General features: G+C 45.0%; 1 protein-coding gene across 3 annotated transcripts in view; it reads left to right on the top strand.

The window, feature by feature from the left end:
• ankrd16 (ankyrin repeat domain 16) overlaps positions 1-8,534 on the top strand; it is a 29,474-nt gene extending 20,940 nt beyond the window's left edge. For all 3 annotated transcript variants that reach the window (XM_078419521.1, XM_078419522.1, XM_078419520.1), the window contains exons 6-8: positions 1,055-1,216; positions 5,770-5,848; positions 8,371-8,534. In XM_078419521.1, coding sequence (XP_078275647.1) covers positions 1,055-1,216; positions 5,770-5,848; positions 8,371-8,534 — 405 coding nt within the window. The remainder of the gene's footprint in view (positions 1-1,054; positions 1,217-5,769; positions 5,849-8,370) is intronic.
• The last annotated feature ends 8,794 nt before the right edge of the window (positions 8,535-17,328 follow it).

Here is a 17,328-nt window from a genome sequence, read left to right as displayed (position 1 = left end):
GAGGCAAGTGGATCAAAGGGAGTTTGATAGGTAAGTGGGTGAGAATAAGTTACAGGCTACGAGGAAAATAAGAACAGGGGGAGGGCGAACGGAAGGGAATGCGCGATTGAGGAACAGTATGGATCCAATGGACTGAATGGTCACCAAGTAAATAAGCAATCTAGCTTCCCTTTAAAAGCACCATTGCCCTCCTCATTTGCTCTATCTGGCAGTGATTCTGAGCACTGTTTGGTCTGCTCTACTGTAATGGACCTGATAAGGTTCATAAGTTATGAGCAGAATTAGTCCTTTTTCAGACCATCAAGTCTATTCCGCCATTCAATCGTGGCTGACCTGTTTCCCTCTCAACCCCATTCTCCTGCCTTCCCCCCCCCATAACTCCTGACACCAGAACCAGGGGGGATCTTATAGAAACTTACAAAATTCTTAAGGGGTTGGACAGGCTAGATGCAGGAAGATTGTTCCCGTTATTGGGGAAGTCCAGAACAAGGGGTCACAGTTTAAGGATAAGGGGGAAGTCTTTTAGGACCGAGATGAGAAAGTTCTTTTTCACACAGAGAGTGGTGAATCTGTGGAATTCTCTGCCACAGAAGGTAGTTGAGGCCAGTTCATTGGCTATATTTAAGAGGGAGTTAGATGTGGCCCTTGTGGCTAAAGGGATCAGGGGGTATGGAGAGAAGGCAGGTACGGGATACTGAGATGGATGATCAGCCATGATCATATTGAATGGCGGTGCAGACTCCAAGGGCCGAATGGCCTACTCCTGCACCTATTTTCTATGTTTCTATGTTTCTAATCAAGAAACTCAATCTGTGCCTTAAAAATATCCATTGACTTGGTCTCCACAGCCTTCTGTGGCAATCAATTCCAGATTCACCACCCTCTGACTAAAGAAATTCCTCCATCTCCTTTCTAAAGGTACATCCTTTGAGGCTGTGCCCTCTGGTCGTAGACTCTCCCACTAGTGGAAACATCCTCTCTACGTCCATTCTATCCAGGCCATTTATGCAGCTCGTTCGTTGCGGTGACCCACAAACCTCGCTGTCTATTTCAGGCGAATTTCTCGGCCACCGACGCTTTGGGGGCACAGTCTCTGCATCGAGCTGCGGTGACAGCGCAGGACAAAGCTATTCACTTCCTGGTCACGGAGCTTGGCGTTAATGTTAATGAGGGAGCCACGGACATGAACCTGATAGCCCTGCATTATGCGGCCAAGGTCAGTCGTGAAGAATTTGATGGCAATGTTGCTGCTGTGCTGATTGTCTTGTTTTCACACTTTAGAAAGCTCAATTAAAACCGGATGATCCGCTACAAAGCTCAGAAATGCATTTCCCGCTGCCCATTAAAATGTCAGCACTGTTAAAGCGTTCCAAAAACATTTGGTAATACAAGGGGACTGTGGCGGGATTTCCTGTTTTGCTGCTTTGTAGTTCTGGTGAATCTACTTAAAATAATCACACCGCCCAGTGGAGTCACAGAGATGTTTTGGTGGATCTGGTGAAACACACTGTGGTCAGCCAATGCCTATGACTGATTGCAAGGCACATTATGTGATCAGCTTCTTCACTGCGATGATGGTCTGGCCTGAGTCTCTTTTCATTATTGATTTAGATTTTAGATATTTAGATTTAGAGATACAGCGCGGAAACAGGCCCTTCGGCCCACCGAGTCCGCGCCGCCCAGCGATCCGATGATGATTAACACTATCCTACACACACTAGGGACAATTTTTACATTTACCCAGTCAATTAACTACATACCTGTACGTCTTTGGAGTGTGGGAGGAAACCGAAGATCTCGGAGAAAACCCACGCAGGTCACGGGGAGAACGTACAAACTCCGTACAGATAGCGACCATAGTCAGGATCGAACCTGAGTCTCCGGCACTGCATTCGCTGTAAGGCAGCAACTCTACCGCTGCGCCATTGTGCCGCCCTTTCCACTCATGTCAGGCTCACTATCATCTAGCCCACTGCTAATTGCTGTGGGATCTTGCACAATTTCCCCTGGTTGGAGAGGTCCTAGAGGCTAACTAGCCCACTTGTTCGTGGGCTGTAGGTGAAGGGATCTGTTAGGAAAGGAAGGTGAAGCATGTCGGAATATTATGAGCTGCTTTGCTGAGCACTTGCATTCTGTTTGCCATGGCCAACTGGAGCTTCCTATTATTAGCCATTTTAATTTATTTTTCCGTTTCCCACACTAAGCTAGAACATGGAAAAATACAGCACTGGAACAGGCCCTTCGGCCCATAATATCTGTGCTGAATATGATGCTAATCTCATCCACCTGCACATGATTCATGTTGATCTATTCCCTGCATATCCATAGGCCTATCTAAACAACATCTTAAATGTCACTATCAACTCCCCTGGCATCACATTCCAGGTAACCACCACCCTCTGTGAAAAAAAAACTTGCCCCATACATCTCCTTTAATCATTGCCCCTCTCACCTGAATAGTTCGTTCCATAAGTTATAGGAGTAGAATTAGGCCATTCAGCCCATCAAGTCTACTCCGCCATTCAATCATGGCTGATTTATCTTTTCTTAACTCCATTATCCTGCCTTCTTCCCGTAATCAAGAACCTGTCCATCTCTGCTTTGAAAGTACCCAGTGACTTGGCCTCCCACAGCCATCTGTGGCAATGAAATCCACAGATTCACCACCCTCTGACTAAAGAAATTCCTCCTCATAGACAATAGACAATAGGTGCAGGAGTAGGTCATTCGGCCCTTCAATCCAGCACCGCCATTCAATGGCTGATCATTCTCAATCAGTACCCCGTTCCTGCCTTCTCCCCATACCCCCTGACTCCGCTATCCTTAAGAGCTCTATCTAGCTCTCTCTTGAATGCATTCGGAGAATTGGCCTCCACTGCCTTCTGAGGCAGAGAATTCCACAGATTCACAACTCCTTTCTAAAGGTATGTTCTTTTATTCTGAGGCTGTGCCCTCTGGTCATAAACGCGTTTTGCCACCTCTGAGCCTCTGTCACTATTTGCATCCTTCTCTCCCCCACTTAACTCCATCGTCCTGGGATCCACCCGCAGCTTGCCAGTGCTTGTCCCGCTCTCCACCCACCTCTTTGCTTAGGCCATCTCCCCTCTGCTCTTTCAGTTCAGTCAAAGGATCCAAATCCGAAACATTGATTGTCCATTTCCCTCCACAGATACTGCTGAGTTCCTCCAGCAGATTATGTTTTGGTCTATATGTTTCTGATTGAGCCTGTTCCAAATCCATCCTCTCACTCACAAAATATGCATTTGCTTCTGCACTGAGGAGTCTCCCAAAACATAAATCTTTTTTCTATTCAGTCAATGTCTACAGAAACTGGCATTCTTAGAGCACCGTTATTGGGTATTTGGGGCAGTAACTTGGGGTTTGCTTTGAAGTAAATAATTACAATTGGTAACAATGATAAAATAATGGTAATCAGAAGGTCTGGGCGATGGTCATAGTTGGTACATATATAAACCAACTGCAGGCAAAGGTCCATGATTCATTCAAAACCATTTATTTAACATAATTGGATGTGGTTGAATAGTGAAAGGCTTGCACAGAATGGATGTGGAGAGGATGTTTCCACCAGTGGGAGAGTCTAGCACTGGAGGTCATAGCCTCAGAATTAAAGGACGTTCCTTTAGGAAGAAGATGAGGGTGGTGAATCTGTGGAATTCTTTGCCACAGAAGGCTGTGAAGGCAGAGATAGATAGATTCTTGATTAGTGCGTGTGTCAGGGGTTGTGGGAAGAAGGCAAGAAAATGGGGTTAGGAGGGATAGATCAGTCATGAATGAATGGCAGAGTAGACTTAATGGGCCGAATGGCCTAGTTCTTCTCCTATCACATAACCTTATGGACTCTGTATAAAGAGAATTTTGGAAGAATTACCTTATGTGTGCATGACAAACTGAAAGTTCAATTTCCTATTAAGTAGTTAACCTGGATTTAAGGAAGTATTTTGTCAGCTTCCCCATATAAGGTTCTAATTAAATTGAAGGCTGTGTTAATCCCTTGGTTAATGGCGTACCCTATACCAGGGCAGGACTTCTTGGCTACCTGCTCCAACTCTTCCTGAAGCCAGCTTCCTAAATCGGGATTAATCGGGCACACAACCTGGGCTCCCAGCCAAGATCATGTTGCTAAGGGAAAGCCTGCCAATGAAATTAAGGGAAATGCTGGTCTATACTGCAACAGCTTAGGCCACTGTGACTTCCTTTGAAAAAGCAGAAATGGGCTGAAGGTTGGGAACAAGAGCCCTGGTCACTGTTGCTTTGTTGTCAGTGTGAGAAGCACAGGGGATTAACGTTGAGACACAAGGAGCCTCATATGCTGGAATCTTGAGCAATCAGTCTGAAGAAGGATCCCGACCCGAAACTTCACCTGTCCATTCCCTCCACAGATGCTGCCTGTCCCACTGAGCTCCTTCAGCACTGTGTTTTACAGGAGACTAACCTGCATAATGTCCAAGTGGCTTGCACATGGTGTGATTATACCCACTTCGTCTAGCAGCTCGTTCCATATACGCACCACTCTCGGTGTGGAAAAAGTTACCCCTCTGGTCTCTTTTAAACTTTCCCTTCTTACCATAAATCCGTGCCCTCCAGTTTTAGACTCTGCCTTGTGGAAAAGACTGGCTATTCACTTTATTGATAGACAATAGACAATAGACAATAGGTGCAGGAGTAGGCCATTCAGCCCTTTGAGCCAGCACCGCCATTCAATGCGATCATGGCTGATCACTCTCAATCAGTACCCCGTTCCTGCCTTCTCCCCATACCCCCTGACTCCGCTATCTTTAAGAGCTCTATCCAGCTCTCTCTTGAAAGCATCCAACGAACTGGCCTCCACTGCCTTCTGAGGCAGAGAATTCCACACCTTCACCACTCTCTGACTGAAAAAGTTCTTCCTCATCTCCGTTCTAAATGGCCTACCCCTTATTCTTAAACTGTGGCCCCTTGTTCTGGACTCCCCCAACATTAGGAACATGTTTCCTGCCTCTAATGTGTCCAATCCCCAAATTATCATATGTTTCAATAAGATCCCCCCTCATCCTTCTAAATTCCAGTGTATACAAGCCTAATTGCTCCAGCCTTTCAACATACCACAGTCCCGCCATTCCGGGAATCAACCTAGTGAACCTACGCTGCACGCCCTCAATAGCAAGAATATCCTTCCTCAAATTTGGAGACCAAAACTGCACACAGTACTCCAGGTGCGGTCTCAGCAGGGCCCGGTACAACTGTAGAAGGACCTCTTTGCTCCTATACTCAACTCCTCTTGTTACGAAGGCCAACATTCCATTGGCTTTCTTCACTGCCTGCTGTACCTGCATGCTTCCTTTCAGTGACTGATGCACTAGGACACCCAGATCTCGTTGAACATCCCCACTTCCTAACTTGACACCATTCAGATAATAATCTGCCTTTCTATTCTTACTTCCAAAGTGAATAACCTCACACTTATCTACATTAAACTGCATCTGCCATGTATCCGCCCACTCACACAACCTGTCCAAGTCACCCTGCAGCCTTATTGCATCTTCCTCACAATTCACACTACCCCCCAGCTGATGCCCTGCTTAATTTGATATAGTCACCTGTCCTACGCAGCAGGGCAAAATAAATTCCATGTCAATTCTCATATAACTTCTACAGCAGTGTGCACAAGCTGTTGAAGATTAGAAACTCCATTTTCTTTTCAGAGTGAATGTCTATCTTGTAACTTTGCTTGCTGGCAAACAAACCTTGTGTTTTTTCTGCCTTTTCAAGGAAGGACACAGTAGCACTATTGAGACGCTGCTTACATTAGGATCCGATGTGCAGGCAAAGGATTTCAAAGGTCGCTCGGGTGAGATTTCTCTTTTTAACTCATTTAGAGATTTAGATTTTTTTTAGATTTAGAGATACAGCGCGGAAACAGGCCCTTCGGCCCACCGAGTCCGCGCCGCCCAGCGATCCCCGCACATTAACACTATCCTACACACACTAGGGACAATTTTTTATTTATTTTTAACATTTACCCAGTCAATTAACCTACATACCTGTGCGTCTTTGGAGAGTGGGAGGAAACCGAAGATCTCGGAGAAAACCCACGCAGGTCAAGGGGAGAACGTACAAACTCCGTACAGACGGCGTCCGTAGTCAGGATCGAACCTGGGTCTCCGGCGCTGCATTCGCTGTAAGGCAGCAACTCTACCGCTGCGCCACCGTGCAACGGTAGAAGCAAAATCCCATGGCCATTAAGTGGAGACGCTCGCAACCCTCCTCTTTACCACATTACCACTGCTGCATTACATCAAGCTGCCTCTTGACCACATTAATGACCAATTTCTAAGGTGGTGCAGCAGTAGAGTTGCTGCCTTACAGCGTCAGAGACCCGGATTTGATCCTGACTACAGATGCTGTCTGTACGAAGTTTGTACGTTCTCCCCGTGACCTGCGTGGGCTTTCTCCTGTTGCTCCAGTTTCCTCCCACATTCCAAAGACGTACAGGTTTGATTAAATTGTAAATTGTCCCCAGTGTGTATGTGTAGGATAGTGTTAATGTGCAGGGGCGTGGTCGGCACAGACTCGGTGGGCCGAAGGGACTGTTTCCGTGTTGTATCTGAATAAAATGAAACTATATAAACTGTGGTATTAACCAGCACACTCAGAGCTCTTTATGCCCACTAAATTACAGTGTGCTAGAGGTCACACTGGATACTGAAAATAATATTAGAGTTTGTTTTTGTAGTACTTTGGTTGGTGATCAACAGATCAAGCTTTAATGTTTCATTTTCAGACTCAGGTTAATTATCAGTGACTGTCCTGCGTTAATTATTGTCTACAATCTCATCGGCTGTTGCTGGCATCTAACTGAACTGATTGTTCATCACTAGATTAACACGACTCTGGACCATTGTTGGTAAGAAATGCCAGAAGGGGCTACGACTTGCCTTGCCTATGGCCAGTCAACTGTATAACCAATGTCATACTTGCAAAAGGTCCTACTTTGAAGAAGTTCAGGGAACATTTTGCAAGGCACCAGGCAATATGTGTTCTTCTACCGACATCACCAATACTGTCTAAGGGAGTTGTTGTAGGATTTCACTGTTACAGAATCACGTTAATGACCAATTTCTACAGAGTCCTACAGTATTGAACAGCCCTTTCGGTCCAACTTGTTAATGCCAACCAAGGTGCCCCATCTATGTTAGTCCCACCTGCCCATCTTTGGCCCATATCCCTCTGAACCTCTCCTATCCATGTATCTATCCAAACACCGTGTAAATATTGTTCACAGCACTTACCTCAACTACTTTTAGTTTAGAGATACAGCATGGAACCAGGCCCTTCGGCCCACCAAGTCCGTGCTGGCCAGCGTTCCCCGCACATTAATGCTATCCTACACACACTAGGGATAATTTACACTTATACACCAAGCCAATTAACCTATGTCTTTGGAGTGAGGGAGGAAACCGAAGATCTTGGAGAAAACCCACACGGTCACAGAGAGAAAGTGCAAACTCCGTACAGACAACACCCATAGTCGGGGTCGAACCGGGGTCTCCAGTGCTGCAAGCACTGTAAGGCAGCAAATCCACCGCTGTGCCACCATGCCTCCCTTACTGACAGCTGACACCTTCTACTTCTGACAGCTCATTCCATATACCCACTTCACTCTGTGTGGAAGAAGTTGCCCCTCAGGTTCTTATTAAATCATTCCCCTCTCACCTTAAACATATGTCCTTTGGTTCTTGATTCCCATACTCAGGGTAAAAGACTCTGCATAGTCCTAGCCCACCCAACCTTTCCCTTTACCTCAGGCCCTCAAGTTCTGGCAACATCCTCATAAATCTTCTGTGTACTCTTTCTAGCTTAACAACATATTTCTTATAGCAGGGTGGCCAAAACTGGACACTATACTCTAATGTAGCCTCACTAACGTCTTGTACAATTGTAACATAGGAATCCAACTTCTATAGACGGTATCCTGACTGATAAAAGGCCAATGTACCAGAAACCTTGACTACGCCATCTTCCCATGATGCTGCTTTCAGGCTGTTGTGTCTTTTAAAGTGACTGCACTTCAAAATAACTGGCTGTCCTGTGATTTTCATATACAACATAATTGTAACTTCGAAGATACACAAAATGCTGGAGTAACTCAACGGATCAGGCAGCATCTCAGGAGAGAAGGAATAGGTGACGTTTCGGCTTGAAACCCTTCTTCAGACTGAAAATCCAAAACCCTTCTTCAGAGAGTCTTCAGACCTGAAACGTCACCTCTCCCTTTTCTCCAGAGATGCTGCCTGACCCACGGAGTTAATTTGGTGTAAACCAGCATCTGTATTTCCTTCCTATACATAATTTAAGTTATTTCTCTTGCAGCTTTACACATGGCCTGTGCAGGTCAACATGCCAAGTGCATAAGGATTCTAGTAGACGCTGGGATACGTGATTCTCCAGACAACGCAGGAACACTAGCAAGCCAACTGCTCAAGAAACCAGAAGCACTAGAGGTTCTGCAAGGTTCTATGACTGACACAAAATAAACAATATTTAACCAATCTCGTTTGCAGTCATTTCTTTCTACCTGATACTGCAACTTGGGCTTGGAAGGCAGTGGAGGCCAATTCTCTGAATGCATCCAAGAGAGAGCTAGATAGAGCTCTTGAGGATAGCGGAGTCAGGGGGTATGGGGAGAAGGCAGGAACGGGGTACTGATTGAGAATGATCAGCCATGATCACATTGAATGGCGGTGCTGGCTCGAAGGGCCGAATGGCCTACTCCTGCACCTATTGTCTATTGGATATCTCGACACATTCCTTAACCCCATTCAGCCTGTGGACAGAGCTCACTACTATTTCCCAACAATCCCAACTCTCCAACACCCCCTCTTCACCTGTTGCCCTGCTGCTTTCTCTTTGATAGTTTCTCCACATTGAAACATACAAAATACTTGGAGGATGTAGGAAGGAACTGCAGATGCTGGTTTATACTGAAGGTAGACATAAAGTGCAGGAGAAACACAGCAGGTCAGGCAGCAGCTCCGGAGAAAAAGGATGGGTGATATTTTGGGTCGGAACTGTTCTTCAGACTAAAAACAGCGGGGGGAAAGGGGGAGGGGGGGGGGAGAACTGGACGTAGGAAAAGGCATGAACAAATCAGGGCCGGAAACAGATGGCCAGGGAAGGGTGGAGCACATAATGGTCCACTGTTGGCTGGGGAAGAAGTGATAATGGAGGGAGAGAGGGATGTGAACAGTGGAACGAGTAAGACGACTAAGGTGGGGGAGGAACAAGAGAGGGGGGGTGCAGGGGTTACTTGGAGGGCATGGGGCTCGACAGGAATACATAAACAGTGAAATACATAGATCTGAGGTAACTCAGCAGGTGAGGCAGCATCTCTGGAGGACATAGATACGTGATCTTTCAGGTCAGGACCTTTCTTCAGACTTTTCCTGAATAAGGTCCCCAACCTGAAACATCGTCTATCCATATCCTCCGGAGAATATGAGCTTCTGAGTTACTTCAAGTGTTAGGATATGCAAAATGTGAGCAGGATATGCATAATCATATGAGAATATGAGCTTCTGAGTTACTTCAAGTGTTAGGATATGCAAAATGTGAGCAGGATATGCATAATCAGCTCCTGCTTCCATGTGAGCAGGATATGCATAATCAGCTCTGTTGGAACAAATCCAACAGTAGAGTTTTATATCCTGTGGTATTTAAACAGGAAGTTAACAAATTAGGTTTTCTCCGAGATCTTCGGTTTCCTCCCACACTCCAAAGACGTACAGGTATGTAGGTTAATTGGCTGGGCAAATGTTTTTTTTTTTTTAATTGTCCCTAGTGTGTGTAGGATAGTGTTAATGTGCGGTGGCGGACCCGGTGGGCCGAAGGGCCTGTTTCCGCGCTGTATCTCTAAATCTAAAAAAAAAATCTTTTAAAAATCTAATAATGGAGACGCTAGGTCAGGAGCAGTCGATGCTGGAATCTGGAGTAACAAGCAGGAACTCAGCAGGTCGAGCAACACCTGGGGATGGAAAGGAACAGTTGATTTTATTTTGGGCCGAGACACCGCATCAGGGATGAGAGTGGCCCATCTACACTTCACGCTGCCTCGGCAAGGCTGCAAGCATAATCAAGGACCAGTCTCAACACAGTCACTCAAGTCAAGTTTATTTGTCACATACACATACATGATGTGCAGTGAAATGAAAGTGGCAATGCCTGCGGATTGTGCACAAAAAAGAATTACAGTTACAGCATATAAATAAAGTTAATAAGTTATTATAGTGTAGACAAAAATGTCGTCTCTGGTGTTATAAAAGTTGACAGTCCTGATGGCCTGTGGGAAGAAACTCCGTCTCATCCTCTCCGTTTTCACAGCGTGACAGCATATGTCCTTTGGTTCTTGATTCCCATACTCAGGGTAAAAGACTGTGCATAGTCCTAGCCCACCCAACCTTTCCCTTTACCTCAGGCCCTCAAGTTCTGGCAACATCCTCATAAATCTTCTGTGTACTCTTTCTAGCTTAACAACATATTTCTTATAGCAGGGTGGCCAAAACTGGACACTATACTCTAATGTAGCCTCACTAACGTCTTGTACAATTGTAACATAGGAATCCAACTTCTATAGACGGTATCCTGACTGATAAAAGGCCAATGTACCAGAAACCTTCTTGACTACGCAATCTTCCCATGATGCTGCTTTCAGGCTGTTGTGCCTTTTAAAGTGACTGCACTTCAAAATAACTGGCTGTCCTGTGATTTTCATATACAACATAATTGTAACTTCGAAGATACACAAAATGCTGGAGTAACTCAACAGATCAGGCAGCATCTCAGGAGAGAAGGAATAGGTGACGTTTCGGCTTGAAACCCTTCTTCAGACTGAGAATCCAAAACCCTTCTTCAGAGAGTCTTCAGACCTGAAACGTCACCTCTCCCTTTTCTCCAGAGATGCTGCCTGACCCACGGAGTTACTTTGGTGTTAGCCAGCATCTGTATTTCCTTCCTATACATAATTTAAGTTATTTCTCTTGCAGCTTTACACATGACCTGTGCAGGTCAACATGCCAAGTGCATAAGGATTCTAGTAGCATTTGCCTGATCGTAGCATCTGGAACAGTCCGTTACTGGGGTGGCAGTGGTCCCTCATGATCTTGCTTGCTCTGGATCTGCACCTCCTGATGTATAGGTCCTGCAGGGGGGACGAGTGTAGTTCCCAATGTGCGTTCTGCTGAACGCACTACTCTCTGCAGGGCCATCCTGTCCTGGGCAGAGCTGTTCCCAAACCAGACTGTGAGATTGCCGGACAGGATGCTCTCTACAGCCCCAGAGTAGAAGCAATGAAGGATCCTCAGAGACACTCTGAATTTCCTCAGTTGTCTAAGGTGGTAAAGGCGCTGCTTTGCCTTACCCACCAGTGCGGCAATGTGCCCCTCTCCCATCAGGCAGAAGGCACAGGAGTTCCCCTCCAAATTCTATGAAAGCCTTTGGGTGAAATGGGTTGAGGGGGACTAAAATGGATAAAGGTGGGGGGGGCGGGCGGGCATTTGGGAAAAAGACCAGAAATTGAGAAGACCAGGGGAGGATCAGGAAGTCAGAGAGAGTCAAGGATCAAGAGTATTTATAGTTAGAAGGAACGGGAGACATTTCGGTTCGAGACCCTTCAATCCCACTCCCCTGACTTTCAGTCTGAAGAAGGGTCTCGACCCGAATCTGCAGTTCGGGTCGAGAAACATCAAGCGTTTCATTGACGAAACTGAAGAATGACATTTCTACTTGCAGCAGCACAAGAGGTTTGTAAATAATACTCAATAGATAACATAATAAGCAAACCAAAAAAGTTAAAAAAATAAATAAACCCCAATATTAGTACAAAGCAAAATTAAAGCCCAAAGTTCCTAGTTCAACCTAGACAGTTTATAGTTCGAAGTTTAGTTGGTGTTTGTAGAGTTCATTAGCCTGTTAGAAGTTGGAACTATTTGAATTGAATCTGCAACAAACCAAAAATCAGTGGTGCAAAGATTAGCCCTGATTAATAAAGCTCAGCTCAATTGGAGATAAGACCTTACAAACAGTCTGAAAATCCTTCATTGTTTTTCTTACCTGTTATCCCAGTGAGGGAGTTATCCTCTTGATTCTTTGAGCAAATCTTTATTTTTTTCCTCTTGTGACATGGAACTTGTTAGAATAAAAGCCTCAAGCCAGTATTTGTTTAATTGCTAAATGGTCAAAAACAAAGAGGGTTAGATGAGTGAGGTTTAAATCGGCTGTCCAGCAGATTTGCCGAGATATAATGAAGGATTAAAAAATATATTTATAAGGCCTTATTAGAGGGGAGGAACGTTTTCATATCTGAGTGATCAGAAAGGTGTTAGATGCAACAGTGGTGGTGTTTATTGACAAATGTTGACCCTGCTCAAAACACATCAATGCTACGGCCATGAAAGGTCATAAGGAATAGGAGTAGAAATAGGCCATTCGGCCCATTAAATCTACTCCGCCATTCAATCATGGCTGATCTATCTCTCCCTCCTAACCCCATTCCCCTGCCTTCTCCCTATAGCCTCTGATGCCTGTACTAATCCAGAATCTATCTCTGCCTTAAAAATATTCACTGACTTGGCCTCTACAGCCTTCTGTGGCAAAGAATTCCACAGATTCACCACCCTCTGACTAAAGAAATTTCTCCTCAACTCCTTCCTAAAAGAACGTACTTTAATTCTGAGGCCATGACCTCTAGTTCTAGACTCTCTCATTAATGGAAACATACTCTCCACATCCACCCTATTCAAGCCTTTCACTATTCTGTATGTTTCAATGAGGTCCCCCCTCATTCTTCTAAACTCCAGCGAGTACAGCAGGCCCAGTGGCAACAAATGGTCATCATAGGTTAACCTACTCATTCCTGGGATCATTCTTGTAAACCTCCTCTGGACCCTCTCCAGAGCCAGCACATCCTTCCTCAGATGTGGTGCCCAAAATTGCTCACACTATTCCAAATCTGGTCTTACCAGCGCCTTACGGAGCCTCAACATTACATCCCTGTTTTTGTATACGAGCCCTCTTGAAATAAATGCTAGCATTGAGTTTGCATTGAGAATGCACAACAACACCTCGACATACTGGAAGTCTATGGAATTCTGGCATGTCTCCAATAAATTTAACCGATTTCTACAGATCCTATCGGCATGCATCACAACTTAGTTCGGCAACTGCTCTGCCCAAACTGAGGAGAGTTGTGAAAGCAGCCTCGTCCATTACGCAAACTAGCCTCGCCATCACTCCCTGCTTCCCCAACCCCATCGATTCCATCTACGCACTGTCACAAAGCAACCAATATTGTCAAGGACGACCCATGTCCCGATCATTCTCTCCTCCCACCCTTTCCTTCAGGCAGAAGATACAATTGTATTAAAGCACGTACCACTTTAAGAATAAGGGGTAGGCCATTTAGAACGGAGATGAGGAAAATCTTTTTCAGTCGGAGAGTTGTGAATCTGTGGAATTCTCTGCCTCATAAGGCAGTGGAGGCCAATTCTCTGAATGCATTCAAGAGAGAGCTAGATAGAGCTCTTAAGGATAGCGGAGTCAGGGGGTATGGGGAGAAGGCAGGAACGGGGTACTGATTGAGAATGATCAGCCATGATCACATTGAATGGCGGTGCTGGCTCGAAGGGCCGAATGGCCTCCTCCTGCACCTATTGTCTATTGTCTATTGACATCGTGGGTCGGACGGCCTGCCCCTATGCTGTACTACTCTATATTCTATGCTTCCTTTTTCTTTTTGAGCCACCTGTTGCAAAACAATGTTTCTCACTGTATCTCGATAACAATAGGACAAAAATAAACCAATAACTCGTGGCTCTTGCCTGTTGCATTGCAGTGGAAGTAAGTCCCAGCTTGAGTCAAAACTTCAGAAAGGAGCAAAAATAGAGGACAGGCGACAAGAATAATTTCTACTTATGTAGGACAGTTAACAAAAATATCCAAAGGCATCTCTTGAAATAAAAATCCAATACAATACAATACAATATATCTTTATTGTCATTGTACAGGGGTACAACGAGATTGGGAATGCGCCTCCCATACGATGCAATAAATTAATTAAATAATTTAATCCAAAAGATATTAACTAAATGAGCATAAGCTTAGTCAAACAAGATATTTTAGAAAAAGGACTCAAGTCCAAAGTTGTTAAGTCTGGATAATAAGAATTCATGGATATGGGATAAGGCAGGGAAATGGAGTTGAGATAGAAGATTAATTTTGACAAATGGTGGAACAGGCTTGAATAACAGGCATGAAATGGAGGAGCGAGCAGGCTACAATTTTATTTGTTCTTTGGTCTCAACAGCAGAGGTTCCTACAGTTTCTAGTTGAACAGCTGCAGGTGTGCAATAGTAAAACTGTCGCAGAATAGGGAAAAGGTTATTAGGTTGAAGAAGGTTGCAGGGACAGCGTTAGAGATTATATGAAGGGATGTAAATACAAAAGCAGAATTTTTTTATATCAGGTCTTTAGAGACAGTATAATCAAGTATGCCAAAGATAAGATGTAGACGGTGCTTTGACTAAGCTGGTTGCTATTTAGATAGACACAAAAAGCTGGAGTAACTCGGTGGGACAGGCAGCATCTCTGGAGAGATGGAATGGGCAACGTTTCGGGACGAGACCCTTCAGTGGTTATGGAGGACAGAAGGAGGAAGTATTGTTAATTAGAGCATTGGAGTAGTGAGCTTGGAGACGAAAGAAGCAAAGAAAGGGGTTCAATGATATGTGAGGAAGCCAATGTCTGGAAAGTAAAGGTAGCTGGTTGACCTAACATGCAATCTAAAAGTGATGACAGCAGGCGAATATTATGAGTAGTTTGGTTCTGCTTACAATAATAGCTTGAGAAGGGAGTAGAACAAGGTTGCCAATGTTTAAAAAAGATAAATGATAATTGATCTTGATATAAATTTAGTTTTAGTTTAGAGATACAGCGCGGAAACAGGCCCTTCGGCCCACCGAGTCTGCGCCGACCAGTGATCCCCGCACACTATCACTATCCTACACACACTAGGAACAATTTTTACATTTGCCCAGCCAATTAACCTACAAACCTGTACGTCTTTGGACTGTGGGAGGAAACCGAAGATCTCGGAGAAAACCCACACGGTCACGGGGAGAACGTGCAAACTCCGTACAGACAGCACCCGTAGTCGGGATCGAACCCGGGTCTCCGGTGCTGCAAGTGCTATAAGGCAGTAACTCTACCACTGCACCACCAAATTATGGTTTATTAAGCTGCATCACTATATTTGTTTTTCATCATGAGAGGATAGATTGGGTAGATGCACAGAATCTCTTGCCCAGAATAGGGGAATCAAGGACCAGAGGACATAGGTTCAAGGTGAAGGGGAAAAGATTTAATAGGAATCTGAGGGGTAACTTTTTCACACAAAGGGAAGTGGGTGTATGGAACAAGCTGCCAGAGGAGGTAATTGAGGCCGGGACTATCCCAACGTTTAAGAAACAGTTAGACAGGTACATGGATAGGGCAAGTTTGGAGGGATATGGACCAAGCGCAGGCAGGTGGGACTAGTGTAGCTGGCACATGTTGGCCGGTGTGCGCAAGTTGGGCCAAAGGGCTTTTTTCCACACTGTTCCACTATGACCATTTGATATTTAGTAAAAATCAATAAAATGGGGTACTTCCAAATTGATTTACTTTGTGCACAGTAAAAATTAAAAATAAGAATTTTTCATGGGAAACTTAAATTGTAGCACTGCCCAGATTTCTATTCAGACGAGGAATAAAGGTCAAATTAGCAATGGGATTCCTGAGTGCAAGCTTTGCCTTTATTTGATGTATATTGACAACCAATCGCAGAAATGTAAAACAAAAATAAAATAGAAATGTTTTGGTTGAGCCATGATGTCCTGAGGACACGAAAAAAACAAAATAAAAAGGCAAGATTGTGTGCTAGTTTAACAAACTTGTCAAGATTTGCTGATCCACAATGAATAATATTGAATATGACGTAAGTTGAACTGTAAAAGGATAGCGGAGTCAGGGGGTATGGGGAGAAGGCAGGAACGGGGTACTGATTGAGAATGATCAGCCATGATCACATTGAATGGCGGTGCTGGCTCGAAGGGCCGAATGGCCTACTCCTGCACCTATTGTCTAAACTTGTCCAGATTTGCTTTCTGCTTTCTACCACTGCACAACCGCCAACAGCTGGGCTATCTCGTGCAGGTTTCGCTCACCTGGGTACTGGTTGCAAAAGGGTAATTTAGATTTTTATGTGGGCAAGTTTGGTGAGATGATCCATGTCCAAGTTGTCGAGCTGTGACTTGAAGAGTGACAAGGTTGGTGCACATCTGGCGGTGTCTGGAAGGATGTTCCACTCTGGGATAGTCCATGGATAGATATAGTGACTGTAGGTGGCTAATTTTGTTTGCTCTAATTCTAGTATAAATTAAGTGACCCTGAGGAACGTCTTGTAAATTTCTGGGTATTGGATTGAATGAAGTGCGATATGTTACTTATTCACATTGAATATGATTTCATTACCATTGTGAGGCTTGAATGATGAAGACGATGGCGTGTGGTCTACAGCGCGCCTGCACACAGGTTGCCCCGCACATCCGGCCGGTGCCCCTCCCGCTGCACGTGACCAAGGCGGTCGGGCCGTTTGCGCCTGCGCAACAACGTACGGGCGGGCATAGTCGACGATCTCCGAGCTCCGGCCCAGCTGCGCCTGCGCAGTGAAGGCAGCCTAGCCCAAAGATACTAGAGGAGCCAGATGGACCACTCCGTTGAAATCGCCTATACTGAAGTGTAGTCTGAAGGGTCTCGACCCGAAACGTCACCCATTCCTTTTCTCCTAAGATGCTGCCTGACCTGCTGAGTTACTCCAGCATTTTGTGAAATAAATACCTTTGCTTTGTACCAGCACACTATACTGGTGCAGTACACAAAGGAGCGTTACGTCCGCCATTTTAGTAAGCAAAATCTGCCGTTCGCTATATGCCTCTCGCAGTGTAATCAGTGTTTTGGGGGAACAGTATGTGTGATGATACCATTAAAAAATGCAGAATATATCTCATCTATCAATTCACAGATTTTTGTTATTTTTTATTTTTAAATGTTTCTGCAAGTTTCTGCGTACTAAAATGGCGCCATGACGTACCACGGTTTTTTTTTTACAGTCGAGTGGTCCATCTTGCTCCTCTAGTATCTTTGGCCGAGCCCGCCTCCCAGCAGCACCGATGCCAGGAGAGACGGAGGGAGGGTGGTGCGTGGCTTCTGACGCGTGCGCACAGGCGCCAGAGGTTTTCC

The sequence above is a fragment of the Rhinoraja longicauda genome, chromosome 23 (genome assembly GCF_053455715.1).
Source record: "Rhinoraja longicauda isolate Sanriku21f chromosome 23, sRhiLon1.1, whole genome shotgun sequence".
Lineage (NCBI taxonomy): Eukaryota > Metazoa > Chordata > Chondrichthyes > Rajiformes > Arhynchobatidae > Rhinoraja > Rhinoraja longicauda.
This window is presented reverse-complemented; position numbering and strand designations above follow the sequence as displayed.